The sequence below is a fragment of the Elephas maximus genome, chromosome 22 (assembly GCF_024166365.1).
Source record: "Elephas maximus indicus isolate mEleMax1 chromosome 22, mEleMax1 primary haplotype, whole genome shotgun sequence".
Taxonomy (NCBI): Eukaryota; Metazoa; Chordata; class Mammalia; order Proboscidea; family Elephantidae; genus Elephas; species Elephas maximus.
Window position 1 is genome coordinate 7,189,552 of NC_064840.1, and position 19,935 is coordinate 7,209,486.

Consider the following 19,935-nt stretch of genomic DNA (forward strand, 5'->3'; position numbering starts at 1 on the left):
TTCCAACTATCAATCCTTCTTCTTTGTTTCCCACTTTCTCATTCCAATCACTAATAATTATTGATGCATCTTGATGGTATGTTTGATCAATATCATAGCACAGGAGTTGGTAAAAATCTTCAGTTTCCTCATCTTTGGCCTTAGTAGTTGGTGTGTAAATTTGAATAGTAGTCTATTAACGGATCTCCCTTGTAGATGTATGGATATTATACTATCACTGACAGCATTGTACTTCAGGATAGATCTTGAAATGTTCTTTTTGACAATGAATGTGATGCCATTCCTCCTTAGTTTGTCATTCCTAACATAGTAGACCATATGATCGTTCCGATTCAAAATGGATAACATCAGCCCATTTCAGCTCACTAATGCCTAGGATATTGATGTTTATGTGTTCCATTTCATTTTTGACAATTTCCAATTTTCCTAGATTCATACTTTGTACATTCCATGTTCTGATTATTAATGGATATTTGCTGCTGTTTCTTCTCATTTTGAGTTGTGTCACATCAGCAAATGAAGACCCCAAAAGCTTGACTCTGTCCATGTCACTAAGGTCAACTCTACTTTGAGGAGGCAGCTCTTCCTTCCCCAGAAGTATTTTGAGTGCCTTCCAACCTGAGGGGCTCATCTTCCAGCACTGTGTCAGACAGTGTTGCACTGCTATTCCTAAGGTTCTCACTGATCAAGTTTTTAGAAGTAGATTGCTAGGTCCTTCTTCCTAGTCTTAGTCTGGAAGTTCCGCTGAAACCTGTCCACGATGGGTGACCCTACTGGTATTTGAAATACTGGTGGCATAGCTTCCAGCATCACAGCAACATGCAAACCACCACTGTATGACAAACTGACAGACAAGTGGTTGGTGATCTTGTTAGGTATCCAGTAATGTTTCAGAGCAGGTGCTGCTTCAGTGTTGCCTCTTATACGTGGGGAGCCCCAAGGAAGCTGCCTGATGGCCTGGCCCTCGGTCTTCCGGCCTGAGCCTCTGTCCCAGCCTCTGGTCACTGTGAGTCCTCACAGGTTCCTCTTGCAGTCCCCAGAGTGATCTTTCTAAACTGCTATCCCAATTCTGCCTCTACCCATGTTGGAAACCTTCACTCAGCTTCCAGGTGATAGCTCTTCATCTCTCTGGAGGTTACCAAAGAGTATTTGCAGCAAGGCCTCCACTCTCTAGGACACGGATGATCACGGGTTATTTCACACAGAGAGGGTGCCGCTCTTTGAGCACCAAGTCTGCTTGATTGTTTATTTGGATCGCTTTAGGCGCAAAACTTCATCAGATGTATTCTGTATTTGTCACCTTAAACAATATACTGTGAATGCATTGGTTATCGTCTTTATCCCTTCTATCTCCCAGACATAGCCCAATGTCAGCAATACCCATTACCCACTGTCCTCAAGATGATTCCAACTCATAGCAACCTGTAGAACAGAGTAGAACTACACCACAGAATTTCCAAGGCAGTAATCTTTGTGGAAGCATACTGCCACGTCTTTCTCCTGTGGAGTAGCTGGTGAGTTTGAATGTCAGCAATAGAGTGAAAAAAACAAAACCATATCAGTTGCTGTCAAATCAATTTCAACTCATGACAACCCCATATGTGCAGAGTAGAACTGTTCCCTAGGATTTTTAATGGCTGCAACCTTTCGGAAAGAGATCGCCAGGTTCTTCCCAGGTACCTCGGGGTAGGTTCCAACGGCCAACCTTTCTATTACTGGTTAAGCACTTAACTGTTTGTGCCACCCAGGGACAGCAGTAAAGGGTGTAAGTGTCAATAAATATTCACTGTTGAATTGAGCTAAGCTCATACCTAAGACCTGCCTTGTGGATCATGCAGAAGGGATGCCATCAGTACAGATTGACCAGGGCAGAACTGCTTGTCCCTATGCCAAAGGCCCTGGGCTGTTGGTCTGCAGACTTCTTGTGTCTGTTTTTCATAGTTTTCTTTGTCTGCCTCTTGCCCATGACCAGCCATCGGCACTTGCACCAGCTGAGTGCCTCCTCTGGCCACTCTCCTCCAACATGCTGTGGGGTGGAAACTGAGGCCGAGCTCCTTAGCATTGTGAGTGAAACAAGAGCACGGAGCTCTTCCTCTTAGGAGAAGGCCCCTCTCATGCAGCCCCCCATGCTGGTGGGCTAACAGTCCTGCCCCTCACCGGCTGGTCGGAGGATTTACACATGCATCTCATCTGGCCCTTCCGGCTGGTCTATAAGATTGCTTGGCAAACAAGGACAAGGGAGGCCGGGAGGTGAGGGGACTAGCTCGAGGCCATGCCCTTGGCTCCTGGTCAAGCCGAGACCAGGATTCTAACCTCAGGTCTGTGCCACTGTCTCACCAGCCTTCATAGGTGGTGACCATCCTGTCCTGCTCTCTCCCCAGGGGTCCTTGGTGAGTTTTGTCATGGTGATTTAAGGAACCTCACCTAGAAGTGTCCAGCTTGCAGTTCCCATCAACGGGAAGGCCTGGTCTCCAAGATGATCATAAAGGAATACCGGATCCCTCTGCCGATGACCGTGGAGGAGTACCGCATCGCCCAGCTGTACATGATCCAGGTGGGTTCTCACCCTTACGGGGCCAGCCCGAGGCTCCTGACAAATGTCTCAGTCGCATCGGGGCTCTGGCTTCCAAACCTAGTGTGGGCATGCAGCCAGCCCCGTGGATATTCGTGGCATCAGAGGTTTCTACCAGCACTAACTGCATTCACAGCACGCCCAGTACTAACACTTGCTTACATTTAACGCACCTGCAGTGGTAACCCTACTATCGTCCCATGTGACAGACAGGAAGGTGTGAGGCCTGAGAAGGTGAAGGTTGTGTCCAAGGTTGCATGGCCTGTCTCCCAGCTCCCGGGTCCTGCCTTCCTCATAACCCTGCACTACTGGCAGACAGCACTGTCAGACTCCTGCTAGTTGACAGAGTTGCAGGTTTGCTTGAGGATGACAGGATAAGAACATCCCCAGCCCTGAGATGACGCTAGTCTCCCACTCAGGCCCAATGAGCTGAGGACACGGGACCCAGTTGCTGGCAGCCCAGACATGACCACACTCCCTCTCAGGGGCCCTGGCCCAGACGCATGCCCAGCCTTCTGCCCAGCCCCATCCCCACCCCCGTGTCCAGCCCCATGCCCTGCCGCATGCCCAGCCCCATGCCCACCCCTGCGCCCATCCCATGTCCAGCCCCGTGCCCAGTCCCATGTCCAGCCTTGTGCCCAGCCCCATGCCCAACCCCATGTCCAGCCTTGTGCCCAGCCCCATGTCCAGCCTCATGTCCAGCCCCGTGCCCAGCCTCATGCCCAGCCCCATGCCCAGCCCCGTGCCCAGCCCCATGCCCAGCTCCATGCCCAGCCTTGTGCCCAGCCCCATGCCCAGCCTTGTGCCCATCCCATGTCCAGCCCCGTGCCCAGTCCCATGTCCAGCCCCGTGCCCAGCCTCATGCCCAGCCCTGTGCCCCCCCGCTCCCATCCCATGTCCAGCCCCGTGCCCAGTCCCATGTCCAGCCCCGTGCCCACCCCTGCGCCCATCCCATGCCCAGCCCTGTGCCCACCCCCATGCCCAGCCTTGTGCCCAGCCCCATGCCCAGCCTTGTGCCCAGCCCCATGCCCAGCCCCGTGTCCAGCCTTATGCCCAGCCCCATGCCCAACCCGTGCCCATCCCCACGCCCAGCCTTGTGTCCAGCCCCATGCCCAGCCCCGTGTCCAGCCCCATGCCCAGCCCCATGTCCAGCCCCATGCCCAGCCCCGTGTCCAGCCTTGTGCCCAGCCCCATGCCCAACCCCATGTCCAGCCTCATGCCCAGCCCCGTGCCCACCCCCTTGCCCAGCCTCATGCCCAGCCCCGTGTCCAGCCTTGTACCCAGCCCCATGCCCAACCCCATGTCCAGCCTCATGCCCAGCCCCATGCCCACCCCCTTGCCCACCCCCTTGCCCAGCCTCATGCCCAGCCTCGTGTCCAACCTTGTGCCCAGCCCCATGCCCAGCCCCGTGCCCAGCCTTGTGTCCAGCCCCATGCCCAATCCCATGTCCAGCCCCGTGCCCAGTGCCATGCCCAGCCCTGTGTCCAGCCTTGTGCCCAGCCCCGTGCCCACCCCCTTGCCCAGCCTCATGTCCAGCCCCGTGCCCAGCCCCATGCCCAGCCTTGTGCCCAGCCCCATGCCCAGCTCTTCCAAGATGAGGGGCTAAAGCCTCTACACTGATTACGGCCCAGCCCCGTCCTGGCTCTTACCCTCCGGAGCTCTTCGATCCCACTAGTGCCTGTTCCCGGTAGGCTGCCCCAGTGTGGCCTCTCTCTGTGCCCCCGCATTAGGAATCCTACCTGCTGTCAGTGCTGGGGAGGAACCTGGCCATCAGGTCCCCATCTCCCATCACCACATTTGCCTGGTGGCCTCCAGCCCTTCAACCCGGTCAGAGGACTTAGTGACAACCTCTGCAGAGCCCTGACAGCCTGGATCCCTGTAGGCAGCCCTTGAAGAAGCTGCTGGGGGTTCAACCAGGCTCCCCCACCTGGAAGGCCCTGCTGGGAAGCAAGCAGGAGGGTGCTCAGCCTCTCTGGGGGCTGTTTGCTCTGAGCAGCTTCAGAAGCGCCACTCAGTTCCCTCTTGAACTACTTACCCTCAATTATTCCTGAAGAGCCGGCAGGAGGCAGCCTGGAAGAGCCTGGGTCTGAGCATTTGGGAGTTAGCACAGCCACTTCCTGGAGGAGGCTGTCCTGTGGGCTCCCCTGGGCTCTCAAGGCGAGAGGCAGCAGGGCTCCAAGGATGGCCCTTTCTCTCCTGGGGCAGCCCCAACCTTTGCTAGACCATTTCATCCCCTCTGATGTTGGGCTCTGGAAAAATACTGGCCATTTCCACCCCCTCCTTTGGGTGTTTTTAAAACCCACCTCTGTGCCATCAAAGAATGTATATTTTTAAGAACCCACAGCCTTCTATGAGGCCCTTGGGCTACCTCCCTCAGGGCAGCCTGGGTCCAGCCAGTCACCCCTCCCTGGGTCCTTAAGACCCCCACCCACCACCCTGCCCCTGCTGAATGTTGGAAGACAGCACCCTGTACTGCTCTCACCATGGCTCTGCCACCCCCTCAGTGAGGCACCTGTAGGGGCAAGGCCCTGGCCACCCAGCCTTGGACAAGGGTGGGGCTTCATCCCATCTGGAAGCAGTGCTGTCTGAATTGGGGCCTTGGGGCTCTTTGGTTGGGTGTTGTTTCTGACGTAGAGTCCAGGTGATCCCAGCACATCCTCCCACCCATCTCCCTGCCTCCCAGCCCTTATGCCCTACCTTCCCTGGGCTTTCGCTGACTCCACCGCAGCAGGGAGGGCTTCCCCACTGAACCCTAGTCACTCAGTGCTCCCTGCTGAGTGGTAGTCTGTATGGACTGTAGATGTGGGACCGCTCCTTCCCAGCTCATGTATGTTTACTTGTGCAGGCCCAAGGGGCATGAGGCATCTGTCTGCTGTGCCAGCATAGCTCCTTCCTCTGAGACCAGGTCCCCTGGGGTGTGTGGGAGAGTGGGCTTTGGGGTCAGAGTGACCCTGGCTTGAGAGATCTAGCTCTGCTTTTACTAGTGAAGGGATGGTGAACAAGTGACTGGGCCTCTCTGAGCCTCAGTTTCCTTATCTGTCACATAAGGAAGCACCCCATAGTGCATCAGTCCGAAAGGGCTCTTACAGGCCAGTTTCCCATTTTACAGGCAGGGAAACTGAGGTTGGCAGAATGAGGTCAGAACTCAGACCCGCTAGCTCCCAGCCTGGGCCAAAGCAGCCTCTCAGGCCCTGGAGAGCGCTGGGGCTCCTGAGAGCTCCTGGGGAAAGGTGCTGCCCAACCTCAGAGGTGGGAAGTGCAGGCGGGGGTGGAAGTGAGGACTTGGAGGGGGCATCATATCCATGATCCTGGATGGGGAGGTGATAGTGTTTCGAGGAATTGCCACCTTGGTGGAGGCTCAGAGGGACTGCTGAGCCTTTTGCCCTTACCCATCACCCTGAGCCTCCCAGCAGCCCCTGCCACCCCTACAGGGAAGTGCTTGAGGTGCCAGCTAACCAGACCTGAGGGCAGAGCAGCAGGGGGACATGGGGAGGGGAGCCCTAAGCTCGGGCAATGTGCCTGGTCCTTCCTGTCCCAGAGATAGCCACCCCCCCATTGTCAGCCCATACTGAAATTTTGCTGCTCTGAGAGTGCCTTTCTCTGCTCCAGTGCCTCCAGCACTCACTTGCTCCCTCCTCTGTCTGCCCACGGGCTTGATCTCCTGGCTCCTGCAGGGACCAGTGACCATCATGGCAGTGGCCTCACAGGGCACGTGTGACAGAACTCATCACATTGAATGTGTGTAGTGTGTCATGTGTCGGTTATACCTGAATAGCGCTGCCTTTGTTATAGTGTGCTGCGGTAACAAAAATACCGTAAGTGGCAGCTTTACAGAACAGAAATCTGTTTGCTCACAGTTCAGGAGGCAAGAAGTCCAAATTCAGAGTATGGCTTCAGGGGGAGGTCCTTCTTTGTCGGCAGCCCCAGGAGTTCCTGGGATTTCCTTAGCATCTGTCTCCCCCGTGTGTGTCTCTGTGTCTATTCTGCTGTTTGTATAACTCAGAAGTGATTAGGTTTAGGACCCACCGTACTCTGGTATGGCCTCATTAACAAAACAAAACCCCTGTTTCCAAACAGGGCCATTTTTACAGGTACAGAGTTTAGAACTTCAACACATATTTTGAGGGAACGGAGTTTAATACACAATGAAAAGTTCAATTCACCAACGCTTCTGTGGCCTCTCTTGTGCTGAGGGCTGGGGACGGAGTTGATTGACAAGTGCTTGACGTCCTAGAGGCACTACCCTGGGGAAGCACATGGTCTGCAGCCCCCTTACAGCAAGCACAGAGTGGGGGATGCGTTTCCCACAGAGTCAGGTGCACTCCTGCCTGCATCCTGCTCTGGGCTTTAGGATGGCCAGGCTTTCAGGGGGAAAGACATCTCCCACCTCTGCTGCTGACTGGCTGTGCTTGGAGCTGGGCATAGGCCACCTCTCTGAGCTGGTCAACCACTCTGTGAGGTTGCCCAAGTGGGAATGCCCTGCCTGGTGCCTGTCCAACACGTAGTCTCCATGCTTTAGAGGGTTCAAGAACAGAAGGTGGACCTGAGGGGGCCATCCACTCACCAGGTGGTATGGCCAGGACCCTGGACAGCTCTGAGGTGGCTGGGATCGCCACACCTGGAGCCTCCTGTTTTTGAAGAGCTGGCCACGTTGGGTCTGTGCTTTCTCCACACTAGCCCTGTGGCAGTGCGGCCTCTCACGCGCAGCCCCTGGGTCCTAGGCAGGGAGCAGGCCACCCTCCAGCCTGGTCAGGCAAAAGCTGCAGGGGGCTCGGTCAGCCTGCCCCAGGGTGTGCATGCCCTAGGGCGTGTGCATGCCCTAGGGAGCCAGGCCTGTCTGCTGTGGACACCAAAGAATCGCTGGCAGGGGTGAGGGGTGGCCCCCTGTCAGGAATAGCTGGCTCCTCTGTGGTGTGACTGAGAATTGCCACGGGACCATGAGAGACTTCCGCGCTTGGGTGCAATGCCAGCTCCACAGTATGGGGATGTCCCCAGGATTGGAGAGGACTGGTGACATTTAGTCATTCAACCAAGCTCACCCAGCCTCTGCGTGGAGAGCCTCAGGGGTCAGGCTGGGTGCCAGGGGCTGTCGTATGCCAACCATGACCTTCACGTCCCCTAGGCAGCCCACCACATCCATCTCCCGTGAGTGACCACAGCCATCACTGTGATGATGTGGTGATGATGGAGGCCAGGTGCCAGGAGCCCTGGATGCAGCGCCTGATGTGATCCTCATGAGGACCTTTAGATGACTGCTGTCCTAGGGGTGTTTATCCCTGCCTTACGGATGGGAACTGGAGGCTCAGAGATGTCAAGAGACTTGCCCACAGGTGCACAGCAGGCCCCATGAAGCAGGTTGTGTCCTGACACGTAGCCTTGTCCTCATCCATGCTCCGTAGCTGGAGTGGAGGGCCTTGAGATTACCTGGTCCCCCTGTCTTTTACCTTCTGTGGAGTCAAGGCTATTACTATTGGAGCAGAGACTCCCCCCTCCTTGCCCTATCGGACCTTAAAGCCTGAGCTTTCTTCACTACACAGCTGTACCCCCTCCCCACCCCACATACACACAGGCGCACCTGAAGTCCCCTAGTGGGCGGCGAGGTTAGGGTTGGTGTGGTCAGCCCACCTGAAGAGTCAGGAAGCGTCAGTTACACGCTGTGGAAAGTGCTGTTTAAGGAAGGCCTGGCTTGGAGGGGGAGGGGAAAGATGGGAGGAGGCCAGGACCCACTGATGGGAGGGAGCTCACCTGTCAGGCAGGTGTGAAACTATCAAGGTGGTGCTCCTGTTTGCTGGACAGGCAGTCTCACTCACAGGAGGTGGTCGTGGGCGCTGCCCAGCCGAGGTGGATGGAGGACTTGGGCTGATAGCAGTCTGCCTGGGCGGCCAGGGGGCTTCCGCACAGCCACTCAGGCCCCCTCTCGCAGCTGGGGTGGAAGGACCCCTGCCTCTACCCCCTCCAGCATCCCCTGCCCTTTCTCTGTCCTCAGCTGCCTGGCTGGCCAGCTGGCATCCCACCTCAGCCCTCAGAGACCCGTGGCCTACATATCCTTCTCATCTTTGTTCTGAAGGGAACTCAGCCCCCCTGGGCCAGGAAGGCATGACACATCTCATACCCTAGAGAGGATCACGGCCCGGCAGTGAGGCAGCCGGAAGAGGTGGGGACATTGGCAGCAGGGCCATGCCATTGGGAGTGCCTCTGTGCACACACATCTGTGGATGTGCATGGGTGAGCATGAGTGTGGGTATGCATGTACACATGTGGCTGTGGGTGAGTGTGCATGTGTGCATGGGTGTGTGAGGACATAGGGGTGTGTGCCTGTGTGTATGCATGTGTGTGTCTTTGGGTGTGTGCATGGGTGTGTAAGTGTGGGTATGTATGCATGGGTTTGCTGTGTGGGGGTGTGTTTCATGTGGGTGTGTGTGCATGGGTGTTGTGTATGGGTGTGTATGCATGGGTGTGTTATGTGTGGGTGTGTGTGCATGGGTGTGCTTCATGTGGATGTGTGTGGATGTATTGTGTGTGCGTGTGCTCATGTGTGGATGGGTGTACCTGCACCTGTTGTTCAGGAAGCTGACCGAAGATGGCCTTGGCAATGCCGTCACATCACCACAGAAACAGATGCTGAGCTTAAAGCCACCAGCATCTTGAACACACGGTTTTCCACATGAGCAGAAACCTGAGCTTTTGGAGGATGGGGCGATCGTAGCAGAGCCACTGAGAGGTGACCCAGGTGTTAGATCTCAGATGCTGCCACCCAAGCCCCCTCTCACTTCTCACATTTGATCTCTCTTCAGTCTTAGAGGAAGGACGTGGTTCTGTTTGTTTGTTTTGTTAGGTAGCAGCTTTTGAGATATAAGCATATACCATGAATTCACCCACTTTACAGTGCACAGTTCAGCCACCTGGGTCCTGGACGATCAGAGCTGGGCCACCAGCACCACAATCAATTTTAGAGCATCTTCATCACCCTGAAAAGAAGTCAATTCGGAGAAAAGTCCTGGGTAGAGGGGTCGGGGGGAAGCTTGCGGTGCTGGAGCCCAGAGATCTGTAGCCCCTCTGGGCTCCCATGTGAGGCCTGGGCCCTGTGGAACCTGGGCCTGGACAGGGTCCCAAGAAGGACCCTGAGGAGCGGCCACACGGGCCAAAGCCCTTCCCCTCTCCCCAGCCCCCTCGTGTGAGCCCCTTCCATTCTGCAGAGAGCTCTGTGCCTGGCGTCCTCTGGAGATTCATGGGCTTTTGTCTCCGCAGAAGAAGAGCCGCAACGAGACATATGGCGAAGGCAGCGGTGTGGAGATCCTGGAGAACCGGCCGTACTCAGACGGCCCCGGCGGTTCCGGCCAGTACACGCACAAGGTGTACCATGTGGGCATGCACATCCCGGGCTGGTTCCGCTCCATCCTGCCCAAAGCAGCCCTGCGGGTGGTGGAAGAGTCCTGGAACGCCTATCCCTACACCCGGACCAGGTGAGCCGCCCCGGTCCCAGGCACACCCGTACACCCGAACCAGGTGAATCGTACAGGTTCCAGGCACACCCCTACACCCAGACCAGGTGAGCCACCCCAGTCCTAGGCATACCCTTACACCCAAACCAGGTGAGCCACCTGGATCCTGGGCTTGGACCCCCTACACCCAGACCAGGTGAGCCTCCCCAGTCCCAGGCACACCCCTACACCTAGACCAGGCGAGCCACCTGGATCCTGGGCTTGGACCCCAAAGCATACCCCTACACCCAAACCAGGGGAATTGCTTGGATCCCAGGGCTGGAACCCCTAGGCAGGCCCAGGGGAGCTGAGCCTCTTGGGCACCCTGAAGGCCCCCAGAGTCCCCCTGGAGGAACAGGCAGGAGGGGGAAGGGTACAACCCTCAATGCCTTCCAGCCCACCCAGGAGAGGAGGCCACCAAGCCGTGGGTTGTCTACAAGACCCTTTTGCCATCTGGGGAAGGCTCAGGGGATTCAAACTTTAACGTTCCCCCCAGAAAAAGGCTGGGACAGGCAGCCTGCTGGGAAGAAGCAGACCAAGCAAGGGTCCCAAGCGGCCAGACAGAATTCCAAAAACCAAACCAAACTTGCTGCCGTCAAGTCGATTCCTACTTATAGCGACCCTATAGGACAGAGTAGAACTGCCCCATACAGCTTCCAAGGAGCACCTGGTGGATTTGAACTGCCGACCTCTTGGTTAGCAGCCATAGCTCTTAACCACTACACCACCAGGGTTTCCCAGACAGGATTTGGTCCCCTCTAATCCTGAGACGGAAGCCCTGGTGGTGTAGTGGTTAAGTGCTGCGGCTGCTAACCAAAGGATTAGCAGTTCGAATCCACCAGGCACTCCTTGGAAACTCTGTGGGGCAGTTCTACCGTGTCCTATAGGGTCTCTATGAGTCGGAATCAACTTGACGGCACTGGGTTTGGTTTTGGTTTTAATCCTGAGACTGTCAGCTTTGCGAAACGTTTCCTTACACTCCAAGTTAAGCAGGGGGTCCTTTGGATTCTCCCTGGAAGGGGAGGCGTCACTCGTGCCCTACCCCTGGGGTATTACGAAGCACTGCTGGGTGGGAACAGGTAGCGGTCTGCTCCTCACAAGCCTCCCTCACACTGGGTAAGGGTCTGCAGCTGGCCGGGCATCCTCTGACCTCTACCTGTCCCAGTGGCGCCTTTCCCCTCTAAGCTTGTCTCCAGCCAGGAGAGGCGCTGTCCTGTCTAGCTTTGGGCGGCAGTGGGGACATGTCACTCTGGAGACGGGCAGATTCAGCCCTTTCCCTTGTGGGTGTGGGCGTGTCCTATATTCTGGCTTACACACGGGACGTGAGTATGCAGACCTTGTAGAAGGGCCTCAGGGACACCAGGTTTCTGCACTGTCTCCCCTAAGCCCGGAAACCCTCGTGGCGTACTGGCTAAGTGCTGCTAACCAAATGGTCGGCAGTTCGAATCCGCCAGGCACTCCTTGGAAACTCTGTGGGGCAGTTCTACTCTGTCCTATAGGGTCACTATGAGTCGGAATCGACTCGACGGCACTGGGTTTGGTCTCCCCTAAGCCCACCCTCCAGACTTGCCCTTGGCTACTCCTGGGACAAGGTGAAGGCCCAGAAGGTGGGATGGAGTCTCAGGTCCCCTTCCTTCCCTTCCTGACAGGAGCAGAGCCCCCAGTGCAGGCCGGCTCCCCAGGCCCTGGTCAGCTCTCCCATGGCCCACCTGAGCACAGCTCTTACTGGCTCCTGTGGATACTCTGCTGCTTTCACAGGTTCACGTGCCCTTTCGTGGAGAAATTCTCCATTGACATCGAGACGTTTTATAAAACAGATGCTGGAGAAAACTCCAATGTGTTCAGCCTCTCTCCTGTGGAAAAGAACCAGCTGACGATCGGTAAGCTTCCCGTGCCACGTTCCCTCTCCAGGCAGGCAGGAGCCCTGGCGTGGCCATGTTCTGGGCCTCCCAGCCCAGAGGCCCGTCTCAGCGATGCCCTTTGTCTGGGCTGGGGTGGGGAGCAGTCAGAATCCGAGCAGGCTTGAGCACCAGCAGGGAGCTGGATAGGCATCCTCACCCCATTTTCCTAATGTGCAAACTGAGGCTCGGTACCTTTCCAGGCCCACGTGGGGCCCCTTTCCTCCATCTTTTCGCAGTGTGAGAGCGGTCATGGTTTGTAATGTGCCCACTCCCAGGGGCCCGTCTCAGGTGACAGCCATGAGTGAGGGCAGCAGGTGGGTGGGGATAGCGACAAACGACAAACAAACGGCAGGGCAAGCCTGTCCCCTTGATGGTGGGCGGCCTAGCCCCACCCCCTCATGCTGATTTCTGCTATGCAGGAATAGGGCCTCATTGCTGAACTGTTCCAACAGAAGCCAGAAATCAGGATTTTCATGTGAAATGTTCCAATTCTTAAAAGTTGACAGTTTTAAAACTTTTAGAATGATCATGTGCCGGCCAAACAAAGCACACGTGTGGGTCAAATTGAACTTAGCAGCCGCCAGTGTGCAGCCTCCGGTCCTCAGGCCCCAGGGTCCCAGGAAGGGAAGGCACCATGCAGGCATCTCAGCAGGAGTGCACCTGCCCCTGGAGAGGCAGCCCAACCCCCAGGAGCTCCAAGGCAGCCTCGGGTGGATGCTGTAACAAAGGACCACAAATTGGGTTGCTTGCAGCAGCAGAAATATGTTCTATCAATGTCTGGAGAGATTTGAGGCAGGAGGGGCATGGAGGAGTTGACTGGACAGGAATGCCGGGGCTGAGGTCTAGGCAGAAGTGGCCACTCTCGTCTCCCTGCAGACTTCATTGACATCGTGAAGGACTCAGTCCCCGCCAGTGAGTATAAGACAGAAGAGGACCCCAAGCTGTTCCACTCCACCAAGACCCAGCGGGGGCCCCTGTCTGACAACTGGATCGAGGAGTACAAGAAGCACGTCTTTCCCATCATGTGCGCCTACAAGCTCTGCAAGGTGGAATTCCGCTACTGGGGTATGCAGTCCAAGATCGAGAGGTTCATCCATGACACCGGTGAGCTGCCCTCCTGTCCATCTGCCCCCTGGCTCCGCCCATCTGTCTCTCCCCCTGGGATGCTGCATTTTCATCTTATTCCTGAAAGGCAACCCCAGAGTACATGTCTGCCTTCCCACCACGGAGTGTCTCAACCATTTGTACGTAGTTACCTGAGCACCTGCTGTGGACAAGCAGTGTGCACATCCAGCCAAGGGGCCCCGGGCCCTGCCTCCAGAAACTCACCACCGGTTCTAGTTTGAGTGCCTGTGGTGCACCCCACAAGGAGTCCCTGGGGGATGCAAATGGTGAAGCGCTTGACTACTAGCTGAAAAGAGCCCTGGTGGCATAGTGGTTAAGAGCTACAGCTGCTACCCAAAAGGCTGGCAGTTCCAATCCAGCAGCCGCTCCTTGGAAACCCTACAGGGCAGTTCTACTCCGTCCCATAGGGTTGCTATGAGTCAGAATCAACTTGACAGTGACGGGTTTGGTTGTTTATTTTGTATATCTTAAATATTTTGCTTTATATGTAAATTATTTTTTATTAAATGTATTAAAAAAAAATAGGGCCAACCTGGTTTGAACTTGATTTTTGGTGGGAAACTGGACAGGGAAAGTGCACCAGACACGGAGACAAGAGACTCTTGGGAAGTCCTATGCCAGCTTCCCCCTGGGACAGGAACCCCACCCAAAATTAAGTGTGGCTTCTGATCAGACACATTACCTTGGGAGGCCCCTCCTCTTTCTGTAGACTCACTGCGAGCTGCAGCTGGAAAGAGCCTCAGAGACCTTCATTTTACAGAAGGGGAAACTGAGGCACAGATGGTCAGGGTTTGCCCGAGGCCGCTCAGCCAGTGGGGTCAGAGCACAGCCGGCAACACTGGGGGCAGATCCAGCCCAGTTCAGGCTCACGGGGCCTCTGGGCCAGCTCTGGCCTGACTCCTCTCTCTCTCTGTCTCCCCCCCCCCCGCTTCTCTCTGTCTCTGTCTCTCCCCCCTCTACCTGTCTCTCCCTCCCTCTCTTTCTCTCCCTCTCTCTCTCTCTGTCTCTTTCCCTCTCCCTTCCTCTCTCTCTCTGTCTCTTTCTCCCCTCTCTTCCTCCCTCTCTTTCCCTGCTTCTCTCCACCTGTCTACCTCCCTCTCTCTCTCTGTCTGTCTCCCTTTTTCTCCCCTCTTCCTTCTCCCCCCGTCCCCCCATCTCCCTCCCTCCCTCCCTCCCTCCCGTGCTGGGTGGGCTCAGGCCTGCGGAGGGTGATGGTGCGGGCCCACCGGCAGGCCTGGTGCTGGCAGGACGAGTGGTACGGCCTGAGCATGGAGAACATCCGGGAGTTGGAGAAGGAGGCGCAGCTCATGCTCTCCCGCAAGATGGCCCAGTTCAGCGATGATGACGATGAGACCACGGAGCTCTCCAGGGAAGAAGCCACCCAGGACCAGGCCTCTGGGGAGCCTGCGGAGCCCAGCAGCAACAATGGGGAGCCCCTGGCAGGGAGGGGCCTGAAGAAGCAGTGGTCCACGTCCTCCAAGTCATCCCGGTCATCCAAGCGAGGAAGTGAGCTCACGCAGCCACCCCTGACCCCCACAGTGCTGGGGGTGAGCCCCCAGGCAGAAGTGGGGTTCACGAGGGCCCTATGGCTGTCTAGTGTCCCCTTTCCCCAGGCTGGTGTCTGCCCTGTGCTGTGCACCTGGGTGACGGAGCGCTCCCTCCCCTACCCCGCCCCCATGGCAGCCCATCCCTGCCCAGAGAATTGCTTTTCACACTTCTGGGGCTAACCCTGACCGGAGTCAGAACCTTCTCCTCTTTCCAATTCAGTGCCAGACTAGCCCTCCACCATCTGAGTGCAGCCCAGGAGCCTCCCCTGGGCAGGTTCCCCAGACCCACCTGTACAGCCCAGGGTACCACAGACAGGCCGGGCTGTGCAGCAGTCCAGGCTCCCAGCTTCTCCAGGACCCCAGCCAGGTGGTGGTTGAGGTGGGGAGGGGTCTCTGTTCCTGAGTCAGGGAGCGGGCTCAAGGGCCTGCAAGTCTTCAGATCCTGGGAAAGGCCTTTCTCAGGGGGCTTTCTGAAAGCGCTGTGGCTTCTGGGAAAAAGAATCAAACAGGGCATCCTGTGTAAGGCAGGAATCCCCTCCGCAAATCCAGATTTCCTCCTTCCCAGCCACTTTCACTTTCTCCCCCTGTGCCAAAGAGACTCTTGAAAGTGTATGCTTCTGTACCTTCCATCTAATGAATTCCCACCAGTCCTGCAGCTTGGACACCTCGCAGGTCAGCTCCTCTGTAGACTTGCTCAGAGTCAGCTACAGGAAGCGAATCACAGGACAACCCCCGCCTGTCTAACTGCCCATTCTCAGCTCACTCCCTGAGCACCCTTATCCCCACACTCTCCCTGGGAGACTCTGTCTACATGTGATCAGCAGGCTGGGGTGGGGGGGTTGTCAGAAAAATCCAGAATTGCATCTCCCAGAGACTTCCTGGTCCTTGCCCTGGCCCCGTTCTCCTGGGTTGGTCACAGCCTCTGGTTCTGGCAGCCACCTTCTGCCGATGCCCGGCTCAGGTGCATGGCACTCCCCTGCCTGCTTCCAGAGTGCCTGGGCCCCAGGGAAGCTGCTGCCCCTGGCCCCTGGCAGGCTGAGTGATTAAGTCTGGGTTTTGCCTTCCAGCGAGTCCTTCTCGCCACAGCATCTCAGAGTGGAGAATGCAGAGTATCGCCAGGGACTCAGACGAGAGCTCGGACGATGAGTTCTTTGATGCCCACGGTAGGCAGGCTTCCTCCAGGGAGGTAGCTTCCTGGGACAGGTTGAGGGGGGTCTGGAAGGGATCGGGGTGGGGATGTTGATTTGATGTGGGAATTACCTATAGAAAGTTCGGGTGAACAACGTGGTGAAGAGGATGAGAGGAAGCCACCAGGAGCCCTGGCCGCCTTGAGTCTGGGGTCTCAGGCCCATCCTAAGCGAATATGAGGATGTCCAGACCTGGGCTTTTTTCCAGTGTGTGAATTTGTTTCCATAAGCTTTGCAAAAGTATAACTTTGTATCATTTTATAGCTTTTTGTAATTACCTTGTTTTTCCTTAATTAATACATGCCTAATGTAGAAACTTAAGAAAATACAAACAAGCAAAAAATATATAAATTGCCAGTTTTCTGTTACCCCCAAATAAGCACAATGAATCAATCCCCTCTGCCATCCAGAATCAAATGCAAAAACAACATTTGCCCTTTACCTGGGAGGTTCCTCAGCAAGTAAGAGGGGCCGGCAGCAGGCAGGGCAGCCCCTCGGCCTGAACTGCAGAAAAGCAGCTCAGAAAGCCCCTACTTGCCTCTAGGCACAGGGCAGGCCAGCCTCTGAAGCTGCCTCCCTGGCTTGGAGCAGGCGGAGGCCCCCCAGAATTGTGCATCTTGGTTAACAGGCCAGCCTTGGGGAGTTGTAACCCAGATTAAAGGCAGGTGCCATGGCTGGGTCCTGGGTCCAAAGGGCCTGGAACCAGGGTTGCTGGATTGGGTCTGCACTGGGACTTCCCGAACACCTCCCTCCCAGTCAGGTCTGAGCGGCCAAGAGGCTGAGCCCCTCCCTGACATGAGGAGAGTGAGAGAAGAGACACAGGGCGGCACTGTGCTAGGGGGACAGCTGGATACCACCCCAGTGGGACGCGGAGAGCCAGCCCTTGGCCGGAGCCCAGACTGCAGTCTCTGAACCAGGACTGCAGGCGACACCCTCACAGGAAACAAGAACCACTCATGAAGGGTCTAGAGCAGCGCTTCTCACTAAGCTAAACTTTCTTGGCCCTTGAAAATTGTCGGGAAGAAGCCCGGAGGTGTGGGGGCGAGTGTGCAGGCCTGTTAGTAAGATAGCGCTAAGGAGTGCGGAGCACGCAGGACATAGTACGCAGGAGAGGCAGAGATAGGGTGAGCAGATGGGGCACTCAGGCCAGCGAGGTACAGGAACATTCTGCATGGGCAATCCCAGCCCCTGCTGGCCTCTGGAAGCCTGGGCTTCCAGACCCACACACACACACACTCACACTGACACACACTGACACACACACACACCCATCCCTGCCCTCCCCTGAAGCCCCACTCTCCCCTATCCCCTTGTCAACTTCTGCAGAGGACTTGTCTGACTCGGAGGACATATTCCCTAAAGACATCAGCAAGTGGAACTCCAACGACCTCATGGACAAAATCGAAAGCCCAGAGCCAGAAGATGCACAGGGTACCGGCGGGGGTGGGGGTGGGGTGGTGGGTGGCGCCAGGAGGGCCGCAGTTCCCTCGGACCACGGGGCCTTGCTGCGGACCCAAAGGAGGGGCTGGAGTGGCGGAGGGCCACGCCTCAGGCTGGGTGACCCCATCCCTGCCCCATCGGCGCTCCTCCACCCCCCAGCTCATACCCCGCTTCTGTATTGCAGAAGGCCTGTATCGGCAGAACACCCCCGGGTTCAGGGTGGCCTCCAGCGTGGAGCAGCTGAACATGATCGAGGTGGGTACCTGGGTGGCCAAGGCTGTGGGGAGGGGACGGGTCCATCAGAGCCCTGCACAGCCCAGCCTTCATTCCAATCTCACGGAGAGGTCTCCCCCATCCCATACTTGCCATCCTCCTGAGGAGACATCTGAGGGCATCTCCCAGGTCCCTGAAAAGCAAAGGGCAGAGGTGGAAGACCTGAACGGGCTCCCCACCTGGGAGGGCAAAACGAAGAACTTGTAAATTCCAGAGAAAAAATAAGATCATCGTCTTCTTCCCAACCTGTGTGATGAAGATGAAAGAATGGAAGGGTAGGATGAGGAAGCCCAGGCCGCCTAGGCAGAAGTGATGGCCACAGTGGCTGCCAGTGGCAGGCCACCCAAGGGTGGGGGCTCAGTGTGTCCAATAAAGCTGCCTTGGTGACTTCCGTGTCCGGCGGGGTTCTTTGCAGAGCTTGCGCCTCTTCCTCCCCCTGGGCCGTCAGAGCTGTTTGCATCAGGGCTGCCCCAGGTGGAGACGGCAGCCAGGGACTGGACTCTAGGGAATTTGAACTGGGGGGTAGAGGGCCATCCATACCACCTTCCCCACTTCCTGGAGTTTCTGCTTGGAAGTTGGTGAGCTTTTCTAGAAGGGCTAACTGGTGTGAGGGGCACTGAGTTCTCATTGCTGCCTAATGGCTACATAAAGGGAGTGAGCTCCCCTCCCAGCCTCGGTGCACACAGCTCTGACTCTCCGCCAGGGAAGGGCCAGGGCCGCAGGCTCCAGACCTGCCTCTGGATAGCCTTCTGTAACCCAGCTCCAGCCTGGGGTGCCATCCGGAGTCAGTTCCCTTGGCTTGCAAGAACCCCTAACTGGACTACTTGCAAAGCCTCCACTCCCGGCCTTGTGCTCAGGGCAGCTCTATGGTGACACTGATCCGGGGCACCGGGATCCCCGCTCTCTAGAGCAGTCCCCAGGCTCCCAGGCAGCCATGTATTTGGGACAGGAGAGCAGGTGCCTTGGGCTGTGGGGCTGTAGAGGCTTGGGTATGTAAGAATGGTGTGGGGGCATGGGACCTCCTCATCTAACTTCGCAAGAGGGGAGGAGAATCACTGTTAGTGTTAGCAGCCCAAGCCTGATTGCTGTAAGGGGGAGATCAGATATACATCTACTCTTCAACCTTTTTACCAATTCTGACACCAGCCATTCCTCCCCTGGCACTCTACTCCTCTGCCACTTTGATAATTCATTTCAATGGCCACACAGGACTCACAGACCATACTCAGGATTATGGGGCTTATTAAGGAAGTAACAGGTTACAACTCAGGATCAGGATACAGCTCCTAGATCAGGACAGCCTCTTCTCAGTCACGCCCGCAGGCAGGCCTCTCTCTGGCCCTCGGCCCCTCAGGCTTCTTGGGCTGGCCTCTGCCCTACTCGGGCAAGTGTTACAAAGCTCTTTAGCTCTGCCAGTAAGTGCCCAGGGGCACCCCACTCCCCAAGTAAGCCTCGCCCCAAAGGTCCTCAGCTCTCTCGCTCTGTGGGTCGGCACATCCACTGTAAATGGCTTGCTCTGTGGGCCGGGAAACCCACTGCACAGCCTCACGCCAGTCTCCTGGTTCTGCTGCCGCTGTTTCTCTGCCACCGCTTCTCACCCTCTTCCACTTCCGGTGTTACAGCTGTCTCTCTCTGCCTCCTGGGTCTAGGAGACTCTCAGCACAGGGACCCCAGGTACAAAGGACACACTCCGCTCCCATGTATTTTCCTGGTGGTAGTGAGGTCCCCCCTCTGCTCTGGGATTGGCTGTCTTTTAAGCCTAGCGTAATGGCAGAACTAACCAATCCCCTCGTTAGGATTCCATACACCTTATTTGCATGGTCGCATCCCCACAGGGGTGCCATGTACTTTATTTGCATTATTAGCAAGCTGTCCAGTCCCCTTGGTGGGCCACAAGCACCTTATTTGTGTAGTCCCTCCCAATCATTGTGTGGGAGTCACTATGGCTCCAGACGATGGCTAGAAGGGCCGTGTTAAGTAATTTACTGCACCACAGGGTGTAGAGAGCAGGTGACTGTGAAGAAGGTGTATCTCAGGCCTGGGGAGGGGTCCCTGAACAGTCCTTGTCCTCCCCATACAGGGTCCTCTCTACACCCATATTCTTAGTGACTGTGTGCTGCTGGGCTCAGATTCTGACAAGGTCATTTCATCCTCCAGCTCTTCTCTTGCTATGTTGCCGAACCCCTTGGGTGGCTACATCGGGACTGGTAGTGGGTCCACACTGGCCTGTGGCTCTGGCCAACTGGTGCCCCCCTTGCACTGGGCTCTGAGTATATTCCCGCCCAGGCCAACACCAGGGGCAGGCACTGTATGGGGACAGGGTCCATCCCAAGTTGGCCAGGTGCGGGGTCCTGCCCAGGCCTGGATAGCAGGTCTTGCCCATGACCAACTACCCTGGGCAGCCATACT

At 56.5% G+C, this 19,935-nt stretch overlaps 1 protein-coding gene across 11 annotated transcripts in view; it reads left to right on the top strand.

The window, feature by feature from the left end:
* Positions 1 to 19,935, top strand: part of PITPNM2 (phosphatidylinositol transfer protein membrane associated 2) — a 144,417-nt gene that overhangs the window by 111,421 nt on the left and 13,061 nt on the right. For all 11 annotated transcript variants that reach the window (XM_049865254.1, XM_049865264.1, XM_049865263.1 and 8 more), the window contains exons 3-10: positions 2,382 to 2,554; positions 9,821 to 10,035; positions 11,812 to 11,933; positions 12,831 to 13,058; positions 14,277 to 14,585; positions 15,694 to 15,789; positions 17,140 to 17,244; positions 17,438 to 17,508. In XM_049865254.1, the coding sequence (XP_049721211.1) occupies positions 2,477 to 2,554; positions 9,821 to 10,035; positions 11,812 to 11,933; positions 12,831 to 13,058; positions 14,277 to 14,585; positions 15,694 to 15,789; positions 17,140 to 17,244; positions 17,438 to 17,508 (1,224 nt within the window). In that variant the 5' untranslated portion in view covers positions 2,382 to 2,476. The remainder of the gene's footprint in view (positions 1 to 2,381; positions 2,555 to 9,820; positions 10,036 to 11,811; positions 11,934 to 12,830; positions 13,059 to 14,276; positions 14,586 to 15,693; positions 15,790 to 17,139; positions 17,245 to 17,437; positions 17,509 to 19,935) is intronic.